This window comes from Cyrtonyx montezumae, unplaced genomic scaffold, assembly GCF_038088225.1.
Source record: "Cyrtonyx montezumae isolate F1298 unplaced genomic scaffold, pur_monq_1.0 scaffold_8, whole genome shotgun sequence".
Lineage (NCBI taxonomy): Eukaryota > Metazoa > Chordata > Aves > Galliformes > Odontophoridae > Cyrtonyx > Cyrtonyx montezumae.
In genome coordinates, this window is record NW_027072089.1 from 72,033,218 (window position 1) to 72,059,430 (window position 26,213).

A 26,213-nucleotide genomic window follows, 5' to 3' on the forward strand; every position below is an offset into this window, starting at 1 on the left:
TCCTTATGTAAAAGACTTTTCACTTTCAGTCATAATTATTTGAAAATTAATACATTTGGAATACAACATACTCTTAGGAAATCTGGGTGGGTTGTCATTGACATCTGTGAGAGTTATGTTTACAGTGGTGGTTCCAGCTAGTCCTCCAAGTTGTCCTCCCATGTCCTTGGCTTGGATAAGAACTTGATATTGTTCTTTCACTTCTCTGTCCATATTTGGCAAAGCTGTTCTTATTACACCTATGAGAAGAAATGGTAAATTAAAAAAAATAGGTAAATAAAGGGCTGCGATTATCTACTATCACATTTCAATGCAGATCTCTTAGACCAAAAATGACTCTTTTTCTAAAGGATTGATACAAGAGCAGTTCACACAGAAATGTACAAATTACTTGAGTATTTAAAAGGTGTGCTCAGCATCTGTTCAGCTATTCAAAATGACCACTGTGAAATTTCAAGTATGACATAAATGGCCAAGAGAATAGTGCATATTCACTAGAGATGTAAACAGTGCAAGTATATTATGTTCACCACATGAGGAATGAAGAACACTGTCTTGTACAAAGTAGGGCAGTGAAGGTATAGTTGTCAATGTATTTCAGAGCGTGCACCTTCCATATTTTCAAACTAATTACTGGTCAACACATTTAACCTACTGTAGGCTTCTCCTTTTCTTGAGAAAGTTTTCTGGACACAGCACAAAGATGCAGTGAAAACATCAAGAGTTTCCTTAAATAAATGTAAACAGAACATAATCCTTATTCAAATGACTCTTAATACATATTTAATAGTTCCCTTTCTGAACTGTTAAGAAATATAAAATAAAAAGAAGTATAAAATAAAAGGAAAAAAGGTAGACAGAACAAGGTAATAGTGATCGTAGGATTAGCTTATGAGGCTGTAAAATGCTACAAGGCTTTAGGCACTCAAATCTGTCTCTTAAAAACAAATGTATAGGAGAAGATGAACTCTCTGTCAAAATTTTAGATTGATATAAATTGCAGATTGATATAAATTAAACAACAATTTTTGCATGAAATTGATAGATACAGATAGCTGCAGGTAGCATATGCAATTAGAAGTATATAAATGGACACATTATCCCCCTCCAAATTATTACTCTTTCATAAAATGCAATTTTCTAGTAACATGTTTGGTTTTAAAAGCAGTCTTTTATCCTTGGTGTTTTAATGGATCTGGACTGATAAGAAAAAATAAATTGAAGGTTCATTCTTATTTTTCTGTCAACTAACTGCTGCAATGTTAACAAGTAAAAATAGGAATTGCTAGCTTATAGTACTTTATCTAAAAATAACTTTGACCCAGATCTGCTTTATACAGAACTTATTACAAATCCCTATTAAATTGAATTGTATAACATTTTCCACTCTCTCCACTCTCCACTGATAATAACAATGGTTAAAAATAACTACAATTTTCCAACTTAGTATGACATTTACTGTACCGTGTAGATCTAGAATATGACTAGCAAATACTTAAGAACAGTTAGATACAACAGTTCTATACTTTGAATTTTAGAAAACAAATGATAATGTTCAGCACTTTGTTAGTTCAAGAAAGAAATCTTGAATTGTAGAACATAACAACTGTGAAAATTTGTTCGTGTAAATATTTGTGAATTTTGAGCTTACTGAAAAACTAGTATTGTAGCAGGCATCGTGAAAATAGCAGAACCATTAATAATTCAGGTGGAAGGCAATATTCATGAAAAAAAATATTTTTTGTAGATAAGATGAACATTAATATGTCTTCTCTTAAAACTCTGAATTCATAATTTTCACACTGTAGAGGGTGTACATTCCATAGTATACTATCACATCCTAAGTATGTTCACTCTAATGAGAAGAGAATGTGAGAATTAAAGACTTTCCTTGTTATACTAGCGAAATATAATAACAATAAACATCACTGAAAATGGGCAGTGTTTTGAGCAGGAGGTGAACGTCATCTGATTATTATGCCTGCTTTATGTACAGTTGAGTGATTTTCTCAGATAAAAATATTCCTTCAGAAAATGAAGAAATTGCTATCATTCTAGTAGTAAAATTTCCGGTTACCCACTATTTATTCTGGTCTGGAAGTAAAAGGGTATTCTGTATTTTTTTTTTTAATGTAGGAGGCCTTTGTCTCCAGAAAATGAACAAACGAGCAAACAAATAAACAAAAAAACATGGGAATAATCTTTGTCTAACAGTGCATAGGCAATTTTCCCTTCTCTACCTACTCTATTCCAAAAGCTTAGGATAACAATAAGAAAAAAAATGTTATTACTAACAGAATCATCAGTTTATATGGATGGGATAAAGATGAGTTGAAGCTATGTAGACACAGCAAAAGAGAGAAGTATATTAGAGGTAAAATCCATGGGAAAGAAAATACTACAAACTTTGATATTCCATCTTCACTTTCATAAAGAATATGTAAACTCTGAATTAAAGGCTTATTCTAATACAGAAGTCTTATGTTTAAAAATGTGAAGTGTTTTTAAATCCTTCTATTTTAAGATATTAAAATAAAGATCATTCAGATTCTGACAAAATAACTTCTAGTTTGTATCTTTTTAAAGTATTAATATTGAATTTGCAGAAAATTATTATTTAAATAAGGCTACTGAAAAATGATAATGATAAACACAGGTATTGAACCAGAGATATGCTCTGCAATGTTTCTTAGACATAATTCAATAAGATTATTCACTTTTGTGGAAGATAAAAAATTGGTTTTGTGAATAATTTCTTGTATAAATATTAATGACAATACTCCTCCGAAAACCAATCTGGATTCTAGTAATGTAACTGAGGTCAGAATACGGACCACAAAGACTGAGCTTAAGAAAGAATTGGAGATACATGTAAGATAATTGACCATATAAGCACATCAGAAAACTGTGTAGAAAGAAGCTTGTGAAAAGGATGTTTCAGTAGCAAAACAGTACAGAAGAAAGACTGTAGTCTGTCTGAAGAGAAATACTCTGTGTTCAAGAAATCTCAGTTTAATTTTTCATCAGGAGAACAATTTCACAGCATTGGAAAAAAAATACCCACGTATAAAGTTTGAAGCCTCAGAATATTCCACTCCAACAGTTGCTCTCTGTCAGCCACTGTAATACATTTAACCTTCCTGCAAGAGCAATAAGCTTGCTCTTCTGCTCCCACACAGTCGTGCCCACCTGCAGCAGAGCACTGCAAAGGCCAACGTCAGTATAACTGATGAACAAAGAGGAAGCTGTGATATTCAAATCTATAATCACTAAAGACTACTCTTAAATTCATATCAGAGTCAATTACCTATCAAGAATGACTGGACAAAGGATTATAAGTGAAGCTATGTGCATGCCAAACACAATCATAATTCCATATATAAAGTTTCATCAGTGATTTGACTGTAAATACATTGCAATAGAACTTTAAGGTAGCAATACAAATTTCCACAAAATTTTCAGACCAAAAGAAAAAAAAAGTAAACAAAATGTTTGGAACTGTTTGGAAATGAATAGACAAAAGAGATGATTAAATCATTTTTAGATACTGATATGAGCTGCTTTCTTGAACACTGTATGCACATTCTCACCCTTTGATGTTGAAAAGAGTACAACAGAACTGGGAGAAGCCCAGAGGAGAAACAGAAGCAATGTATGGAATGGCCTATGTTTGAAAAATTCTTCATTCCGGAAAAGAGACAACTAGGAGAGAATATGACATGAGTATTCCTCAGGGCTTCATGGGGAGTGTCAAAATTATACATAGGAATTAATTGCTTATAGCCTCTTGCAATGGAAGAAGAATGGGGAATGCATCACTAAATTCTTGCCTTATTTTATCTAAAGCTGAACAGACAATCACTTTTGTGAACACAGTACAGGGTGGCACGAGCCTTTGGTCTGATCCATTATGGACTTTTTTATGTTCTTTAGATAATTTCAACAGAGTGGCTGAAAACTGTCACTAGAGACCAAGAGATGGAAAAAAAAAACCAACCAAAACAACAGCAACTGAAAAAATTGTTTATCCATTTGCCAGGAGTTTTGAGTTTGGCCTGTCATTTTGTATCAAAATGCCTTTCTTCCCCTTTTCTATCAAAAAACACTCAAGGCAAGTGTATTGCAGTAAGACTTTGCAATAAAAAAACTGCTGAATTTCTCTTCAGATGCAAAATAAAAAACTGGAAATATCTGAGGATCTGTAATGCTGCCTGAGACTTCTGGATTTTAGATCAAAATATTAAGCAGCATCCTGCACATCATTATTCACTTACTGTTAACCTCTATATTCATTTTTAGATTCAGAGGTAATTATCATATTATAAAATTTCAATATAAGACAAGTACTAATAGATAGGTATGGAAATACTATATTTATATGATAGTACAAGAATAGTCAGCTGCAGGCTATGACCTGTGGTCCACTTGCAATAAATGAGGAAATATAATACTGCCATTTAAAGTGCTGGGTGTGCAGGGAGAAGTTCTTCCTTAACAATCATTGCTTTTTTTTTTCCTGGGAAACTTGCACTAGAACTCAAATTGTGGCTTTAATAAGTGTATTTAGCACCATTTACTACCTTTTAATTCTTTACAAGGCAGAAATAAAAACAATAAGTATGAAGGTAAATACTTTTTCCTCCCCCTAGACACTTAAGAAGTCACATTTCAGTTTCAAAAGTAAAGTTGCTGACTCCAAATTGCAACACAATCTTCTGCTAAATGGAGCATGTGACAAAGGAATGTGCCTGTTGGAGATAGTGCACTAATGGCCTCAGGTGGCTCTCACCTCCAAGCTATTGATTGATCAGGGAGAAAGGCTCTTTAACACACCATCTGACATTCAAGGACAGCTTTACTGGAAGGAGAAAGTGTATTTGCTGAAAGGGGCATATGGACAACCATCCCTGTAATACATTCAGGATGACACAATGCTTGGCAATCACCATGTAGGCTATTGGTTCCTTAACTGAACTGCTAAATATAGAATCAAGAATGACATTTAAAAATATAGGACAAGATATCTAATTAACAGGTCTACCAACCTCCCAAATACATCAGTCTCTTTAAATGCATCATCCTTTTCTGCTCACACATTCTGTAACTCAAGACAGCCATGCTATGCCCCAGGAAAAGAGGAAGAAAGGGGACGATTTAGCTGTTGCACAGTCTCAAATTAGCTCTATACAGTAAAACAATCATTTCTAAGAAAATCTGGTCTGTAACTTCAGTGCATTAAAATTGACAAGAAAAAAAGAATAAAGACTTGGGATATAAAACTGAATTACAACAACAACAAAAAAAAATAGAATGCATGAAGCAGATGAATCTTTAGCTGTAAAGAAATGGCAAAACATCAGGAAAAATGGCTTAATGTATACATATTTTAAATATTCCAGGATTGTTTGGAGGAGGCTGTTTCTTTTGCTTTTACAGCACATTGCAATTCATAAAAACAATAGTCAATAATCAAAACAAAATTAAGTGCAAAATTACTATCTTTTCACACTATCAATATAGCCAATATTTATACACTGATACTGCCAACATAAACTGAAATCCAAAGTTTAAATCTTCCAGTATTGCTGATAAACTGTTTACCTGTCTTTGGATCAATGGAGAAATAGGGCTGCCCCTGAAGAATGCTGTAGACCACTCTGGCACTATTTCCATAGGTAGGATCATCAGCATCTGTTGCCTTTACTTGGAGTACATATGCACCTGCAAAGAAACACAGGTAATAAAAATTTCAGTACAGAGCAGTGATGGTGGACATTTCAGACACATCAGTCATGCTGCTAGCAAATTCTGTTGTAACACTTGTTCCACTAGATATAAGGTAAGAATAAAATAGTAAGTTGTTCAGCTCCATGCTAGCATCCATCCAGGTAACAACTGAGGAAAAATAGGAAGGAAAGGAGAAGTCCTGTATCAGAAGATATTTATAAACAATTTATGATGCATACATTATTTACAATTTTTTTAAAATCTAACATATATAAGAAGGAGACCTGGGAAAGCAGAAGACTGGATTTTTAGAACTAATTTTGTGAAATAACAGACTTATCCTCGTGTGTGCACAGACAACTGTGCAAGTAAAGTATGCTCTTTGACTGTGAAACAAATGTTTGTACAAGCAAATCCTGAATCTGTCAATGAACCAATCTCAAAGTGCCTTTAAAAAAATACAATGCAGTTTCCTTAAGGTTAGCTCTGCAGTGGTTGAATTCACACTCACGTTGCAGACTGAAAGTGAGTATTTGGTTCAATCAGTTGTCAATGAAACCTAGACTTCAGTATTCTCTTTCCAATACAGTTCAGTTGGAAACACAAGCACTCTGGAGGCAGAACCTCCCTTTGCTGTTTTCAGTCATGATTAGAGACCATACCCAGTAGAATAATTTGCATTATACTCTGATTTGGCAGCTACCAGAGCCAAGCATATGAAGACAGAAAGAGAGAAAACAGAAAAAGTGGCAACTGTTCTACAGAAAATTCTTGTCCTTCCTGCTGGTTACTGTCCTAAAACGAAAACTGTGCTCAAACTACTTTTTTTTTTTGGCTATATATCAAGCCTTTCCATTCAAATTTGAAAAATTAATATATCCTATAATCTTATGTGAAAATGAACATTAGAACTTGCAGTACTGGTTTTGAGTGAGTGAGGGACAAGACAATCTACATGAAAAAGCAGTACAAGGAGGAAGGTTTTCCACATCTTTGTTTTAAGAAATGCTCTACATTTGGAGATCATCTGCCATTATTTCAAGAATATCCATGGAATACTGCATGGGATTAGCGACTGTTACTTTTCTGTACTGCAAACTTAAATGCTTCAAGGGATGTTCTTGATCTAAAATTAACTCTCGTGGACTTGTCCTAGATTATTTCAGGGATTGTCTTATTGAAAGATGCTCCATGGACAGAAAGGTGACTCATGGCAAAGTTATTCATTTGGAGGACTTATCTTTCATTTTTTCCCCACATCTTTCCATGTGATGATAAACAGTTGCACTGATGGGTTTGCAACTAACATTATAAAAATATTAGCTCTATGATGGGTGGTCATACAAGAACGCAACTGTTACAGTTTATTGAATAACAGTGAAGCACAGAGTATTTCAGGAGGTGTTTCTTCTTTCTCCTGAAGAAGACAAAAATGTAAGTTCTATTTGACTAGCAACTATTTTTAAAGTCAATAGGCTGATTATACTTTTAAGCTAAGGGACAGTTTGATTAAAGTCAAATTCTAAAGGAAAGAAAGATTATGATTCTGTGACTCTATTAACAATGAATAAATGAATGAAAACAAATGCCACTGAAATTGGCTGGACTCAATTAACTAAGAGCCTGAAGCTATTCTCCTGATTTTCTTGAACAACAGGGTGAAAAATGATACGGGTTAGAGAAAACCATAGTCCAGATTCAGTTTAACAGCTGTGGAAGCAGTGCCTATTCAACAAATGCGCGTCTAAATTTCTTTATGTATGACACACCCGGTATGCACTAAAAAGACAGAAAAACCCAACTAGAGAAATACAGTTTCCTACTGGAATAAAAGACAGATGCAATCTAATATATGAGCACTTGATGGCCAGCTGTGGACTCTTACCATTGCTGAAGAAAAGGCAAGGCCTGTTTCTTTTGGAGCAATTACACTGATGAAACATGTCATCGAGATTTCCCTCACTGTACAATACAGCATCTACCTCTGGTATCCATGCAATTGTCTCCATTCATCACTGCAGTATCTTACTGTCTTTCCAACATAAAAACCTCAGTCTACTTTTTCCTCTGTGAAGAGTAACTACTTTTTCAACATACTAGTAGCCTTTTTCTATCCCTAAATAAATTGCTCATGCATTCCATGTATTTTGACCTTAGGCTAGTGAGTTTTCTCCCCTCACAGGTGGAAGAATCATCTTCCCATGTCCTGAAGTCTGAACTTGAGCTGGTTGACCAAAAGCATCCTCGCTGGAAGTGTGCTGCTTTGGGACTGATTTGAGACATCCTACACTTCTACAAACAGACATATTCCCAAGTTTCCCCTTAGGCCACGATATCTATTTCTGATGCTCTGCTAGCCACAGAAAAGGAAGTTAATTTTAGTTTGTCTTCTACGTGTAAATTAACAAAATTTTATTGGCATATCACCAAGATTTTTGCTTTGCACCTTAAAGCAGGCAATATTCTGCATGAGGACAGAAAGAATAAGGCTCACAAATAAAAAAGCCGAATGTAAAGCTTCTTTGCAAGCACACTTATTTTCAAAGGTGCTGAGCACTGAAAAGACGAGAAAATTCAGTTAAAATTTAAAAACCTAATGTTTCTGAAAGGCTAGCCACAGACACAAGGGCAGCCCTCTTACAAGTTAGAAACAGAGAACTTGTAAACACTTTAATGAAGCTCTCTTGAACACTTGAGACCCATGAAATAGCAGGTCTGTCAGACCTGTAATAATAGATAGCCTGCAACAAAGTGTCATGTAAGGAACAAGATACATCAGCAAGACACTACTTGCTAGTGCAAATAGGACTCATGAAGCATTTCTTCCAGGTAAAATACAACAGAAAAGAAATAAAACAAAGTAAATCCAACAACATTAATAGATTTAAGACTGAATGCATGTATCAATAACAAAATAATAAGAGGAACTATTACAAAGTATTCTAAATTAACACAAATTAACAACCCCTGACTCAGTAGGGTCTTCAGTTCAGAAAGCTTTAGGTAAAATATGCTAAATAATATACTCAAAAAACATTTTTTCTTCTTACAGTGCAAGCATTCATATATAATGAAGGTTTTTACATGAGAGGTATTACATTTTATAGTGGAGATTTTTGATGGCCAAAGTTCATAATTTTTCATAAATTTAATTCATTCAGTGGCTTAGAACTGCAACAACAGATACAGCAGTAAATAAGGTTATCTAGTTTTTCTCACTCAAATAAAAGCCACAGTGGCTTTAGAGGATGAGGTCTAAAACAGAGCTGGTTTTAGACCTCATCCTCTATTCCAGCATTTGTATCTCAAGCCCTAGTATTATTTCAAAACTGATTAACAGGCTTTTTGTGGAGTAGTGACTAGCTACTTTTTCCAAAACGGCCATGAGCAGACTCCTCCTCACTATACCAACATCATAGAATCATAGAATCATAGGGGTTGGAAGGGACCTCAAGAGATCACCAAGTCCAACCACCCTGCCAAAGCAAGTTCCCTACACCAGGTGTAGGTGTGATTTTCCACCATCTCAAAAATTATTTTCCTAAAACAAGTATCTATCAATAGAGTGTGAGCCAGAAGGAGTATTTTCATGGTGATACTCATAGTGGAGTTCATGAGGCCCATAAATATTTGATTTCTACAATCTGGGCAGTGTCTTTCATATCAGATGCATTTGCACACACAGGCTGAGCACATAGAGCCTGGCAGCACTAGTCAGCACAGACCAGTGTTGCAAAGTGTTGCATGTGAAACACCACAGCTGAATCAATATCTATGCAAAAAAAGTTGCCATTGTAAAGTGAAGGAAAATGAAGAGCAGCCAACAGCCTGCCTAAAAACTCTATAGCTGACCTAGGTGCCTGATGGTCCCTCACAGACCAGTTCTTAGCTGTCTACTGACATTACTTTACATATTTTTTTATATATATGCTACAAGTAATTCAACCTTATTATACGAAAGAAAGAAGAAATTGTGATTTATAAACTATGTTTTATTACTGAAAACATTCTAAGTTATCCTTTAAATAGACAATTTGTAAATAGTGAATTTGAAAAATAATGTTTCACATTGATAGCACTTTCAGTTGTATTATTTCATATCTAACATCTTCTACAACACGTAGAAGTAGCTTTTTAAGAAGTGTCAAGTTTTTTTATTTTTTTCATGGGCCATCAGTTACATACTAATTTAAATATATATCTGATTTTAAGAACAGGTTTACTGCAATTGGTTTCTCCTTCTTTCAGTATTATCAAGCATTGCCCATTGCATCTGAGTTTTTACTTTATTGTAAAGCATAAAACCAATGTAGTTTTAAAAGTAGACTTAAAATGGTGGGGTTGATGTTGTTGTTTTAGTATGGTTTGGATTTTATGTTTTGTTTTGTTTTGTATTGTTTTGTTTTGTTTTATTTTTCCCCAGAAATAATACAGGGCACTGGAGCTGTAAATTTTTAATGCACACTCACAGGAGATCACATTTATTATAGCTCATGACATTTTAATTCTAATAAGTACCTATATGCATTACACGGTGTAACCAAATGAACAAGAAATTACAACATTTATTATTTGAAAAATACATAATAGAAATTTAACACTTTAAAATAAATATATTTTAATAGTTGATATGCAATCAACAAATAGTTGATGTAGGGGATGTTTCCAACTTGTTCAGGTTGGTTCTGTTCAGTTCTGATCGGTAGCTTCTGATGCAAACCAATTCAAACCAGTTTGGAACTCAGTGTCAGAAGCAGTCATGTCTACAAAAACCAACCAACAAACCAACCAGCCAAACAAGCAAACAAACAAAACACTATCATTCCCTGCTGTAATTTTTGAGCAAAGGCAGAGTATTTCAAATCCATTTGCTGTGCTTACAATTGAGAGCTATTGCATGTATTTATTTCTGGAATAACACTCTTTGATTTTCACAGAGTCACTGAATTGTAGGGGTTGGAAGGGACCTCTAGTGATCATCTAGTCCAACCCCCCTGCCAAAGCAGGCTACCAAGACCAGGCTGCACAGGTATACACATCCAGGCTGGCCTTTAATGTCTCCAGAGGATACTCTACAACCTCTCTGGGCAAACTATTCCAGTGCTCCATCATCCTTACTGTGAAGAGGTTCTTATGCACATTTCTTGCCACACACCACTGAAAAGAGTCTAATCTCATACATTTGCCTCCCACATCTTAGATATTTATAGATGTGTTACATCCCCTGAGTCTTCTTTTCTCAAGGCTGAACAGACCCAAGTCTCTCAGCCGTTCTCATAAGAGAAGTGTTCAATTCCCTTTATCACCTTTACAGCCCTCAACTGGACCCTTCCAAGGAGATCCCTGTCTTTTTTTGTACCAGGGTGCCCAGAACTGCACACAGTACTCCAGTGAGGCCTTACTAGGGCAGATTAGAGGGAGAGGATCACCTCCCTTGACCTGCTGGCCATGCTCTTTTTAATGCACTTTTTAATGCAAGATGAAGATGTTGAACAAGACTGGACCCCTGAGCAACACCAATAAGTACAGGCCTCCAACTGGACTCTCCGCCACCAATCTCAACCTTCTGAGCTCTGCCAGTCAGCTAGTTCTCAACCCACCTCACCATTCACTCATCCATTCCACACTTCCTCCGCTCTGTTTAAGAATGCTGTGGGTAACAGTGTGAAATGCCTTGCTGAAATCAAGGCAGACTACATCCACTGCTCTCTCCCCAGCCACCAAGCCCATAATGAAGGCTACCAGGTTGGTCAAACATGACCTCCCCCTGGTGAGTCCATGCTGACTACTCCTGATAACTCTCTTCTCTTCCAATTGCCTGGAGATGGCATCCTGAACAAGCTGTTCCCTCACCTTTCCAGGGACAGAGGTGAGGCTGTCAGTCCTGTAGTCCCACAGATCCCTTTTCTTGCCCTTTTTGAAGACTGGAGTGACATTGGCTATCCTCTGGTCTTCAGGCACCATTCTCCAAGACCTCTCAAGGATGATAGACACAGTGGTTCAGCAATCACCTCTGCCAGCCCCCTCAGCACATGTAGATGCATTCTATCAGGGCCATGGATTTATGTACACCGATGTTGCATTGACACTCTTTGACCATCTCCTCCCACAGCCTTCCATTCCGCAGACCCTTTCACTTATCCCCGCAGTCCAAGAGTCCTGATGTGGAGCTCCCACAGTGAAGACAGAAACAAAGAAGGCATACAGTATATCCTCCTTCTCAGCATCCCTCATTAACAGAACACCCTCTCATTCAGTAGGGGACCCACATTTTCTCTGGTCTTTCTTTTACTCTTGACATACTTAAAAAAAACCTTCCTCACTATCCTTTATCTCCTTTGCCAGATCCAATTCCAAGTTGGCTTTGGCCTTTCTTGTCACATCTCTGCAGGCCCTGACAACATTCCTATATTATTCCCAAATGGTCAGACCCTTTTTCCACATTTCATGGACCTTTCTCTTCCCTTTGAGTTTATGCATGAGCTCCTTGCTCATCCACATGGATCTCCTGCCACCCTTGCCTGATTTCTTACTCACAGGGATGCACCAATTCTGAGCTTGAAAGAGGCACTGTTTAAATGATGACCAGCTCTCACAGGCCCCCTTACTTTCTAACATCCTATCCCATGGGATAGCTCCAAGAAGGTTCCAGAAGAGATTGAAGTTGGCTCTCCTGACATCCAGGGTAGCAACCCTGTATGTGGTTTGCTTCTTCACTCAGATCTTGAACTCCACCATCTCATGATCACTACATCCTAAGCTGCCCCCAACCTTCACTTCCCTAACAAGCCCATCCTTATTAGTAAGAACAAGGTCCAGTAACACCCCACTCCTTGTCAGCTCCTCCACCACCTGCATCAGAAAGTTATCTTCACCACATTGCAGGAACTGTCTGGAGTGCGCTGCCTGGCCATGTTGCTTTCCCAACAAATATCTGCCTAATTGAACACCCCCATAAGAACCAGTGCCTGAGATCATGAGGTTAATTCCAGCTCCTTGTAGAAGGCCTTGTCAGCTTCCTCCTCCTGACCCGGGGGCCTATAATACCCCTCCACAACAGTGTCCCCCACACTAGCCTGCCCCTTAATTCCTACCCACAAGCTCTCCACTGCTACATCACTGCTGCTCTCTCACATAAAGAGCAACACCACCACTTGGTCTTGCCATCCTGTCTTTCCTAATGAGCAGGTAGCCACCCATGACAACATTCCAGTCATGCGTGCCCATCCCACCACATCTCTGTGATCGCTATGGCCTAGTGATTTTCAGTCCCTGCAGTTCAGGTGGTTTGAAAGCTGACTTTCAGAGCAGTCTGTAAAGCTGAACCATGCACATACTCTCATTTCATCTGGAAAAGAGAATTGTAAGCATTGAAATATATTTTTTTCCTGGCAAACTGGAACACACGGTGTTGTGGAAAAATACTTTTCAGTTTCTTCTTTTATTACTCACAATGCTTTTGTCTCTCCAAGTTCTTCTTATAAATTAATTAATAGGTCCCTTTCTCCTGGCCATCCCTGTCTCCCTTACAGATGATCAGAGTAAGCAGAGAAAACGTACAGCTGTGTGTTTTTCAGATAATTATTTATATGGGAAATCAGCAAAGCAATTACTTTGTTTTCCTCTTTTTCCCAATCCCCTTCTGTTGGGGTCAGACAGAGTTAAGCCACTCAGGGCAGGCAATCTGGCTAAGCTAATAATGGCTCTGTTAGTATCACATAATTATTTATTTTATTTATTTTTATTAATTTAGGCTATTTATTTATTTATAAAGACATCCAGCTGCTTACATGGTCCCAGGGCTGTGATAATCTTTACAGAGGTTACACTGCCAAAGCAAATGAGGAGCTTGAAATAGCAGCTAATAGGCTATACCCAACATGCATATAAAGGAGAAGCCTGGTACAGCAGCTGCTGGAAATAATACAGAAAGAGAAACACAAAACCCAATTAGCAGATCACTAGCTTAATATATATTTATTTAAGCAATACATCTCTCGAGGGTGATTTTTTTCAACTCTCGAAATTTAGCAAACAGAAAACTTAGTTCTGAGCTTTGCTTTTATTATTTTTACCAATTGGTAACTTTCTAGGCCATGACTCAATGGGGACTTAATGCTGCTTATATACCCACGGTCAGATAAAAATAGCAATATATCCTCTAATCATGATAGCTTTGCAAGAACCCCTAAATCATTATTTTGTTGGGTTAGTTTATGTTTTGCAATGAGGTGGAGATAGCCATGTCACAGAAGGAATCTTTCTGATATCAAATGTTATGCAAATCAGAGACACTGATATGTTAAGGTGTTTGCCCTGGCTGAGTAAATATCTACTTCAATGTAATTATGAAAAAATAGACGTTAGCCATATCTGGTGCACTGAATTCTTAAAGGCTCAAGGAAATAAAGTTAGCCCCCAGAATAATAGTACAAAGATTTTTTTCTTGTTTATTAATCTGTAATACGGTTTCAATGTGATCAAAATATCCAGATAAACATACTCAAAGAGATGGCTAATTATTATAATCAGTTTGAGTGAAGTCAGTGTTATACTGGAATTGATTCCTAGCATTTTAATGCTAATGAAACTTGGTGATTATCATGATGTTTAGCTGAAGAGCACTTGTTATTATCAGCTGCCGGCCTTTCAACAGCATCCGTCATTTCAGTGTCACATGAAAGATAACCAAGAAAAGAAATATTTTTAAGCAATCCAGGAAATATTTTTTTTTCTCCAATTGAAATGCTGCTGATAGTTTCTTAAGGTATGTCAAAGGTCTTGAAATGGTAACCTAAAAAAATCTATGTCAAAAATGGTGGACATCATATAAAAAATTTAAGAGAAAGTCCATCGGAATATACTTCTATTATTTTATTCTTTGATGTATTTCATGAGCTGGAATTTCATACATCAGTTCTTCAAATGTCAAATGATTCAACCAGAATGTAGTAGTAGGATAATTTCAACTCTATATAGAAGAAAAATTAGTGTGAAATAAATGTCATTCATATTGAATGTCAGTTAAAAAACTTTAGTTTGTTTTCATTAAATGCTCAAACGGTAAATAGAGGCTAGCCTCCTTCATTTTTACCAGATATTGGACACAAAGAGAAATAATGTAATTCAGTGTTCATGCAGGAATCTTTACATAAATAAAATTCAGTTGTATACCAGAATTGATTGAAATATTTTGGGTTTTGATTTACAGAAATAAGTTTGTCAGAATCTTTTGGACAGTTACAATTTTAATTTTAATACAGTTATGCACTTCAGATCAAATTTTGGTAACCATCACTAATATGGTGGTATTTCAAGGAAGAGAGATTTGGAGAGGATGATGATGGAGCACTTCTAAAGTTTGTTTGGCCTGCATAAGATCTTTTCCATCTATTTACAGTGTTGTGGCCAAACCTCTCAAGGACGTAGAGCAGTCTTCCATACAACTGTCAATTATGTTTATTTTTACATCTAGGTTTTTATGTATTTATCTTTGGATCTCTTTTTTTATTATTATTTTCCTAGCTATGAAACATGATAACATGTAAATAACCTCGGAACACAGCACTGGCTTGTACACAACCTAGAGTGCAATGTGATATTCCATGAAAGATGTTGTTTTTTAATTTAATCCAAATATTGCTTTGAAGGCTTTCCTTCCACCTCAAGATCAAAGGATCTACAGAATTTTAATTTAGACATTTATTTTGATTAAAATGTAAAATATCATCTGCTTCATTCATTTTAACTGATCATTTCTGCATTTTCTGTATAGCCTACAATGTCAATATCCAACTGCGCTAGCCTTCAGTAGTGGCAGGGAACAGTAAACCCACAAACCAATGTCTTAAAGGATAGAGGACTACCTCTAGGGACCTGGAGTGGTGTGGATGTCTTCTGGCTCCATGAAGTATTCCCCTCATGCAAACTCATAAAAGCAAGTAAAATTGTAAAAGAGAAATTGCTAATATAAGTGACAATAGAGTCAGCTTCTATCATGAATAGCATTTAGAAAAAAATGTGGAAGAAGAACAGAATTTGAAAACAGGATAACACGTCCTCGTATAAGGTCCTGATCTGATTTCTAGCAAATATTCATTTGAATCCTGGAACAAAGGTAATCACATCCTCTTCCAAATCTGTATCTTGCTATAATAGCTTAATATAATGTGATATGTCTTTTTAAAGAGGTGGTAACGGACTAACGTCCTATTTCTAAAGGGACAGGATAAGGAGTAATGAAGTGAACATACAGCAAGGAACACCAGGGTTATGGGTGGATGAACTTGGTGGAGACAGCTTGCAGAGGGCTGACTCCTGTGACTCTCAGGAAGTCTCAGACAAGCTTTCTGATCTCACTCAGGAATCGCATCCCCATTGTAGAAATGATTCATCCTCCTACAAGCTACAAAGAGGAGCAAACATCTGGCAGCAGAACACAGTGCAGACATTCAGCTTAAGAGTAACCAGTCTTCCTACTGAGCTCTGATGCTCAGTAGGAATCCTCAGTGTTGAACGGTAAGCAAATTATTAAATTATTTATTTATTATTAGAGTTACTTAAGAGACCTATGTTTGGAAGCTCTTGAAGACAGATTAGACTCTTCTCTACTAGGAACAGCATATATGTATCTGGCTCAAATGAAAACACATTAAAATAACTCTGAGATCTCACTTAGTCCTCACTTTAAAGTGTATGAACAAATGTTCCCCTCTCAGAATATCACTGGATGCTTGCCTTTGTGGATAAGATAGAAGTGCCTCCGCACTAACATTTTAACTTGGCTCGGGGGTGCACTTATGAACAAAATCTTTCAGTTGTCCCCACTTACTCTGCTCTGGTTAATAAGTGAATCACTCTTAAACTACGCAAGCTGGATTTCTGGGGGATAGAGCTAAAATGGAAGACATGCTGTAGGTGTGCATTCAATGCAGCACAGCTGTTAATATGAAGGTGTTCAATTCAAGAGACCTAATCAGAGTTTATTTGAAACCATGAGCAGATGCAGTCAGGATGCCAAGTCCTCAGAACTCAGTGTCACCAAAATCTATTTCTACTGTCACAATACTGTCTAGCATGATGTAGGCAGCACTATTCTGTACCGCATAAGGAGTAATGGATCTCCAGTCCTCTTCAGAGCCTTTAGATACCACCAAAATAGCACATATATGCCTTCATTATTTCATAGAAGGATCAAATGGAACTTAATTAGAAAAAATCTGTAAAGTCATAACTGAAGACAGACAATATTTCTGCCATATATATTCATACTATCATAGAACTATTTATATATTTATATTTATATATTTAATCAATATTTATATTTGTATTTATATATTTAATCAATACTTTTTATTGATTAGCTAGAAGAAGAAATTTGAACCATAATACCATATTAAACATAGGGAAGCTTAAAATGCACCCACTTAAGAATAATGGTAAGCATCACTCTCTTATCAAGTCCCTTCTCTTAGTGTAATTGCCCCATTGCCTGCATTGCTTTTTGTTGTTGTTGTTTTCTGTTTTTTAATTTTTCTTTTAAAATCATATGGGAACTTTCCAGAGTAGCAGTTGCATTTGTTATTGATCTAGCAGTAAATACAACTTTATATTTACTTTCTAAGTTGACAATACAGTAATATTAAACAAAACCTCAAGAACAGAATCATAGAAACATCAAATCATTTGAGTTTGAAGAAACATTTTAAAGTCATCTAGTTCAACTGCCCTGAAATGAACAGAGACATCTACAGCTAGGTAAGGTTGCTCAGAACCTCATACATCCTGCTCTTGAATGTCTCTAGGCACAGGGCATCCAGTACTACTGTGGGCAACTTGTTCTACTGCTTCATTACTCTTACCATAATAATCACTTTTCTTATATACAATCTAAATCTTCCCTCTTTTAGTCTGAAAACTTTTCCTCTTGTCCTATCATGGGAGACTCTGCTAAAGAGTCTGTCCCCTTCCTTCTTATAGCCCTCCTTTAAACACTGAAAGCAGTATATCACATCCTTCAAATTCTTTAAGGTCGTTCATTTGAGAGAATCATGGACTACAGTCAAATGACAATCACAAGGGCTGAAAGGACTAGAAAACACTACTTATTTGAAACAATATTTCACAATATTTTAGAAGTCAGCTTCTAATAGTTAAGATTGTGCAAATACCTGATTTTCCTTTTCTTTCTTTGCCTTATTGAAAACTTAAAGTATGTCTCTTAAACAAACAAAAAAGGCAAAACCATGATTCTGAGTTAACTTGAAGCATTCCAATCCACATAACACATTTTGAGCACATCACGAGTCTGATAAGCAGGCCAGAACAAGAAAGCCTCTTTTTCCAGAACTTCATGGAAGCGGGATAGACATTCACAAATACTGTGGAAGATTTGACAGTAGTTTTATAATCTAGGGATGTTCAAATCTGTACTGTCCAGCTTTCTGGACATTTTTCTAAAGGAGACTGTTGACAAACTTTTATATTTCGGATGTTTAATTATCACAGGAGCAAGGGTTACATGCAATTTTCTGAAAACACCTGCCTGACTCCTAGAATATCACTCTTTCAGTTTTTCCTTCTCAGTTTCTCTTGCACTATCATTCCATCAGTGAAAATCTATGTATTTTCTTTAACACTGAGCACTATTAACAAGTGAGACTGAAAGACAAGCATATATCCCAAATAGAATACAGCCATTTCTTAGGGAGATTAAAAGAAGATAGCTCTTGTATATAAATGGGTCTATTCTGTTAAAACAAGGACTGGAACATTTCTGTGTGCATAATCAGGTAGATGGTAAATAGTTTTGAGATATCTGGAATTGAATTTTTAGATGAATGAACTCTTCACTAACACACACACACACACAAAAAGCTGTAGTAACACTACAGAGCTTGGTGACTCAGTTTTAATCTCTGAAACTACACAGTCCAGTACTGGGATTTCAGCACAAACTACCATTTTGGTAATTAGGAAATGTGATTGAGGATATGAAGGATTTCTAGCAATGGACATGGGAGGGAGGGAGGGAGGGAGGGAGGGGGGGGGGGGAGGGGGGAAGGAAATGAAAATGAAAATAATGAAAATAAAAATCTGCTTCTATGCTTGATGAAGACTTCCTCCCAGAGCTCTTTTTTAAAAAAAGTGATTATGTTTTTCACCAGTGTGTCTGAATTGCAGGCGCTGAAGTTTTACAATTTAACTTCAGGCTGAAATTTCAATCTCAGTACTCTAAAAGTTAATGTATCTACACACCCCAAAAGGTAGACAGTTTATTTTTTAATTTAAAATTTACTCATATCTAAAAATAAATAGTTGAATACTTATAGGATAGTCTGAATTATTGACTCAGTGGGTTGTGGCTGCCAAACTTCAAAATAGAATTACAGCAGATATGGTGGTGAGGTAGCCAGTAGCGGTGGGGTTGTTTCAAGTGATGTTAAAAGCTATAATCACATAGAGACCACTCTTATTTGTTAGAGGTAAGCCAAAGTCCAAGACATCCACTCTCAAAGTACTTCTTTCAGATAAGACTGGCAAACAAAACGGTATTCATAGCTAACATGATAGTGTGCATCTTCTAGGAAAATGCCACTACACTTTTTATCTTTTTCACAATTAAAATGAGCTGTAGTTTCAGCTTGTGTTATTCTGCAGTTCATTTTGTAAAACCCTGCTGGGAAGGGTGTTCATCCAGCATTAGCAAGTAAGCTCTCTTTACCTTGGTAGTGAAGGACCATGAATTTAGATCTATCACTCCAGATAAAATGAGTTGCTTCCTGTCATGTTGATATTTAAACAGAGAGAAATGAGATTAAACATTACATTTTCAGACTGCATACTACCAAGCCTGCTGTGCTTCAAGAAGTGTTCAGACAGTGTTTTTTTGACATATGGTTTGATTTTTGGTGGTCCAAAAGTGTCCGAGTGCAGAGTTAGGAGTTGGACTCGATTCTTGTGGGTTTTTTCCAGCCTTGGGTACTCTATGAATCTATGACTTCATAATTATAGATGGATTTTGATCAGACTTTCTGGGAGATATACAACTCAAACCTTGTTTGGATGATTCTTCGAACATTCTTTTCTTCAATCATTAACTACACAGACAATGGCTGATTGAACTCACATGGAACTGTCTAAATACAGAAACTCCTGTTACCTGTCACAGATGTATTCAAGAAATTGTCCCATTCTAATGCATTTTGGTTCCTTTTGCAAAGTGACATGCTTTTGAGAAGTAACATTTCTTTAAAAAAAATCTCTTTTTTTATTCTGAAGCATTTACGAAGATTTTCTTTTTCACAGGAACCGTTTATCTAACTTACTAGGTCAGCCTGATGATTTTTGCACCTTCAAAAACATGGCTTGGAGCTCTTTTTATGAAATATAGTTGGAAAAAAAGTAAAAAGTTTATAGAAATGCACCTTGATGTGTAAGTTTATCAAATATATCACAGATGCTAGAAAATAAACAGAAATATAATCTTTAATAATTTATTACATTACCCCCAAGGATGAGAAAAAGACTGAAGTTCTCAATGCCTCCTTCTGTCTCTAATAGCCAGGCCAGTTATCTTCAGGATACTCAGCTCCCTGAGCTGGAAAACAGGGATGGGGAGCAGAATAGTACTCCCGCAATTCAGAAGAAAAAGTTAGAGAACTATTACTCTACCTGTGCTGTCACAAGCTCACAGAAACAGATAAGATTTACCCAAGTATGCTGAGGAAGCTGGCAGAGGCAATTGCCAGCTGATTTCCAACTGACCTTGGCGTCAGAGAAGGTCATGAAGTAGATCATCTTGATTTACACAGCATGTGTGGGACGACCAGGGGATCAATCCCAGACAGCATGAGTTCATGAAAGGCAGATCCTACATGAGCAGCTTCATCTCCTTCTATGACCAGGTGACTCACCTGGTGGCTGAGGGAAAGACTGTGGATGTAATCTAGACTTTAGTAAAGTCCCTGACTCTGTCTTTCACGTATTGTACTAGAAAAGTTTGGACAGGTATACTCCTCACTGGGCCATCCCTCTGGCTGGAGGGCTGGGCCCAGAGAGTGTTGGTGAATGGAGTTTGATTCAGCTGGCAGCTGGCCACTAGCAATCTCTTCTGGAGGTTGGTATTGTAACTGGTCCTATTTAGTATCTTTATTGATGAGCTGGATGAGGGAATTGAGTTCACTCCCAGTAAGTCTGCAGATGACACCAAACTGAGAGGAAGTCTCAATCTGACTGAGGATAGGAAGGACATATAGAGGGATCTGTATAGGCAGGATTGATGAATTGAGGGTTCAATAAGACCAAGTGCTAGGTTCTGCACTTTGGGAGTACTGATTGACTGGCTGAACATGAACTGGCAGTGTTGTCAAAATAGCCAATGGCATCTTGGCTTGTATCAAAAATAGTGTAGTCAGGAGGACAAGAGAGGTTGTCCCTTTCTATTTAGTCCTGGGGAGGCTGCATCTCCATAGAAGGGCAGTTAAGCTGATGAATGGTCTGGGGCACAAGTCTTATGAGGAGTGGCTGAGGGAGCCAGGATTGCTTAGTCTGGAAGAGGCTCAGAGAAGACCTTATTGATCTCTATGGCTCTCTGAGAGGAGGTTGTAGAAAGGTGAGGGTAGTCTTCGCCCTGGTAATGAGTGATAGGATGAAAGGTAATGGCATTATATTGAACCACGGAATGATCAGGTTGGATATTAGGAAAAATTTCTTCTCAGATAGAGTGACAACATACTGAAACAGGCTGCTCAGGGAAGTGATGTAGTCACCATCCCTGTAGGTTTTCAAGAAAAGAGTAGGTGTGCTGAGAAACATCGTTTAGTGGGCATGGTAATGATGGGTCAACAGTAAGACTAGATGATCTTAGTGGTCTTTTCCAACCTTTAAGAATCTATGATTCTATTACATCCTCAATCTACACATTTTTTACATTAATTTCTTCTTCATGAGACAGAATCACATTTGTCATTTTAACTGATACTTTAAATGAGAACAAAATTATTCAACAGTGTGTTATAATTAGTAATGAGCCTCAGGCATAAGGCAAAATTGTTTTTAGCATTCATTTTCATTTTATTAACTACTGTAGACCTCTGACAAATGAGATCATTCAAAATACTGCACAGGATGATACTGTATTTGAGTTGAACAATCTGTTATTCATGCAGCAGAATAACATTGCTGTTTTGTTTTTACAACTGTAGAACCCCTTAGATGGTGTGGAGTACATACACTGATGGAACAGCTTGTTCAGGATGCCATCTCCAGGCAATTGGAAGAGAAGAGAGTTATCAGGAGTAGTCAGCATGGACTCACCAGGTCATGTTTGACCAACCTGGTAGCCTTCATTATGGGCTTGGTGGCTGGGGAGAGAGCAGTGGATGTAGTCTGCCTTGATTTCAGCAAGGCATTTCACACTGTTACCCACAGCATTCTTAAATAGAGCGGAGGAAGTGTGGAATGGATGAGTGGACGGTGAAGTGGGTTGAGAACTAGCTGACTGGCAGAGCTCGGAGGGTTGTGATCGGTGGTGCAGAGTCCAGTTGGAGGCCTGTACTTATTGGTGTTGCTCAGGGGTCCAGTCCTGTTCAACTTCTTCATCAATGACCTTGATGAGGGGACAGAGTCAACCCTCAGGAAGTCTGCTGATGATACAAAGCTGGGAGGAATGGCTGACATGACAGAATGCTGTGCTGCCATTCAGTGAGACCCAGACTGGGTGCAGAGTTGGACAGAGCAGAACCAGATGTGGTTTAACAAATGCAAGTGTAGAGTCTTGCACCTAGGGAAGAATAACTGCATGCACCAGTACAGGTTGGGGGATGACCTGCTGGAGAGGAGCTCAGAGGAGAGGGACTTGGGTGTCCTGGTGGATGACAGGCTGGCCATGAGCCAGCAGTGTGCCCTTGGTGGCCAAGAAGTCCAATGGCATCCTGGGGTGCATTAAAAAGAGCTTGGCCAGCAGGTCAAGGGAGGTAATCCTCTCCTTCTAATCTGCCCTAGTAAGGTCTCACTGGAGTACTGTGTGCAGTTCTGGGCACCCTGGTACAAAAAAAGACAGGGATCTCCTTGGAAGGGTCCAGTAGAGGGCTGTAAAGATGATAAAGGACTTGAACACTTCTCTTATGAGAATGGCTGAGAGACTTGGGTCTGTTCAGCCTTGAGAAAAGAAGACTCAGGGGGTATCTGATCCACATCTATAAATATCTAAGGTATGGGAGGCAAAGGTATGAGATCAGACTCCTTTCAGCAGTGCGTGGCAAGAAATGTACATAAGAACCTCTTCACAGTAAGGATGATGGAGCACTGGAATAGTTTGCCCAGAGAGGTTGTAGAGTATCTTCTGGAGACATTAAAGGCCAGCCTGGATGTGTATACCTGTGCAACCTGGTCTTGGCAGCCTGCTTTGGCAGGGGGGTTGGACTAGATGATCTCTAGAGGTCCCTTCCAACCCCTACAATTCAGTGACTTTGTGATTTGAAGGTTTACATAGCAGCTGCAGGAAGAGGTGCTGAAATGGCCAGCATCTGACTATGATTAGTGCTCTTTTTTCCTCTCAAAGCCATTAAGCCTTCTGACACTGGATAAGTTACCATCTAAGAGCAAAGCACATACAAGAACAATGAAAGTGCCAACTCTTTCTCCCAAGCACTAAACCTTTTCAGAGAACAGTGACACTTCACCTAGAATGAATCCTTCTTGCCTGCAGAAGCATAAAAAGTACCTCTGGCAGTTTCAAGAGGACTCACTCATTCTGAGGTTGCTTTATTCCCATTCCCATTGGCACCAAATGGAGAGCAAGAAAGCTCTTCAAAGTCTGTTCCAAATTTTGCCAGTCTAATCTTCACTATCTCATGCTTGCTTTACTACATTTAATTAACCTATTTGCTTAAACTACCACATTGCATACTGTGTTTCTTCTGCAGTCAACTCCTTCCTCCAGGACTGGAAGCGTCCCTGCCTCTTTATGCTCTGGGAATTCCAAACTAAATGTCAAACAAGACCTGCTTGATACAATACCCCAGAAGCAGCTGCAGCTTTCCCTATGTTTCCATTTAATGGAAAATATTCCTCTTTTATAGCCTTTCTCCTTCCAGAGAGCATTGCTGCTGGATGTCAACATTCAAATATTGATCAATAGTTCAGCCTTCAACTCTTACCAGCCTCTTGTTTTTACCTTCTTTTTAATTATGTTTTGTGGTGATATTTGAAAGAGCTCTTTTGAAACACTTCAATCATTTAATCAGTTATAGGATAAGTGAGAGATTGTCCTTTCTGGAAATGCACTGCTTATCAAATATCTGACTCTTTTCCACAACTAGTTTTTCTACGGCCCCATCACATCTAGTGCCAGCAACAGATTTTATGTCAAGAGCCTGGCAAAAATGAACATATGTCCCAACTATCTGAACGATACAGAATTTTAATGAGAAATCAAGCAGTGTCAGGCCACATTTCATTGTCTGGTTTAAACGTATTCATTTGAATTTCTCAGTGGGTGTCTATGCTTTTTTAACATCAAAAGCAAAAAAAAAAAAAAAATTAATAATAATTCATGAATTGTGGGTAACTGAGGGAGTCAGTAAAGAAAACTGTCTCTTCACTTCTTTGTTATAGCAGCTAAATATAATGCAGAATACAGTTTAGTTTCCTTGAAACTCAGCAGTAATGTGATGGCTCTTTGAATAAGAGTGCACAGTTTGAACATTCATAATTAATTAGATGCATTCTACATAATATGTAGAAGCATCTAATTAATTTTTCTTTGTTAGTTTCAGTAAATATCTATTACACACCTAGGACTATCGGAGTTCTCAACAATGGCTGAATTTTGAAACTGTGGATTAGAGCCTTTAAGTAATTTTCAGTATTTTTGTCATGAAAACTCTTAAGCACACATCAATTGCCAGTTTTGGACAAACAAAAATGTTATTTGATTATAGTATTTTCTTTACATTACTTAGAATACTGTTTATGTATTTAGGATGAGCAAAACTTCTTGGAAAAGGCCTCTGGAACACTTTTGTCCATTATATAATGCATAGATGTGGATGAACAAATTTCAATGAGTAATGGTTCCCAAACTTCCTTTTTCATGGACTAATACGCTTTAGCAAGGGAACATATGGAGTGCATGTGGTTTGGACAGAAAAGAACTCTGGGAATGTATCTAATCTATTCAGTTATTGGATAAGCTGGATATGCAATGTAGGAGGGCAAGTAACAAGTTAGGCAGAAGATGCTGGAATATGCTGTTTTCAAAGAATCTTGTGGATATTGTGACCTGTGTCATTTGTAGAGGAACTGATTATCTGAGACTTGCAAATAACTGGCATCCTACTAAATGCATTTAATAGTGACTGCTGTCATGTTTAGAAGCCAAAAATTAATACCACTGAAGTCTCCAAATCAAGGAGTTCAAATAATGAAACAGTAAATGAGGGCACCTGTTTCTAAAAAATAAACACAAAAAATTACATATTATTTTGATCTACTGAACATTATTATTGTGTTCAAAACGTCTTATTTCTTTACTAGGTGCTCATAACTCTGAACAGATCAAGTAAACATATAGCAAGTATTTTAGTATTTGTATATTTTTCTTTGTTTTGTTAAATACTGACATAGCATTTATTGTATAGGAAATAACTGTAGGGTTCCACAACTCATAAGTGCAACAATTACATTATCAGTCACTATTACCTGTACTATTCTGATTTAACTATTAGCATTTATTTGAAAATGTTCAGTTTTCTAGTAGATGAAGAGTCTCTAACTTAAGTTTACAATTTCCATTACAGTTTCCAAATAAAAGATCCACCAGATGGTGCCATTCTCCCAGTAGGATACAGAATTTGGTCCATGAAAGCTCTCAAATTCTTATTCAGAGATATTGTTTAATAATCAAGACCTGTTTGTTCATCATTATATCTATGTTCTATGCACTTATGAATATTATGTTAACTCTTTTTTAAATAATTAAACTTGACAAATCATCTGTTTCTCAAGGAAGAGTAGATGGGAGGAGATGATGCAGGGTGTTCCTCAGTACTAAAGCTGTCCATTGTTATCATTTGCTTACAAGTTCCCAACTTTTTCTTGCTGAGGAAAAATCCTCATGTTCCGATGTGAAACCTGTGTGCAATCAAGGAAGAAAAATGGCAAAAACAAACAAACAAGAAAAACCCAAAACCCAAACCAAAAACCTCTACACCTCAGTCTCATACTTCTTTCCTTCTGCATTGCTCTTTAAGTTTGTTTACAAAATTACTAGGAATTTCTTAACATTAGCTAATATGTCTGTAATACACATTTAATTTTTATGTCAGCTTGAACTGGATCTATCAATTAAATTAAAAAAATCACATGCATATTCTTATTTATTTTAAATTATCAATTTAGATTAGTTATAATTCAGGAAAGTGTTGTTCTTCACCTATAATTTAATTATCATTCAAGTACACTGGTGAATGTAAAGCCAGATT

At 37.1% G+C, this 26,213-nt stretch overlaps 1 protein-coding gene across 2 annotated transcripts in view; it reads right to left on the reverse strand.

Annotated features, from left to right (window-relative positions):
* Positions 1-26,213, reverse strand: part of CDH12 (cadherin 12) — a 154,294-nt gene that overhangs the window by 62,863 nt on the left and 65,218 nt on the right. Inside the window, exons 3-4 of one of the 2 annotated variants that reach the window (XM_065753237.1) lie at positions 5,602-5,721; positions 72-239 (exon numbers count right to left, since the gene is read on the reverse strand). In XM_065753237.1, coding sequence (XP_065609309.1) covers positions 72-239; positions 5,602-5,721 — 288 coding nt within the window. The remainder of the gene's footprint in view (positions 1-71; positions 240-5,601; positions 5,722-26,213) is intronic. The other variant, XM_065753238.1, reaches the window with a different exon arrangement.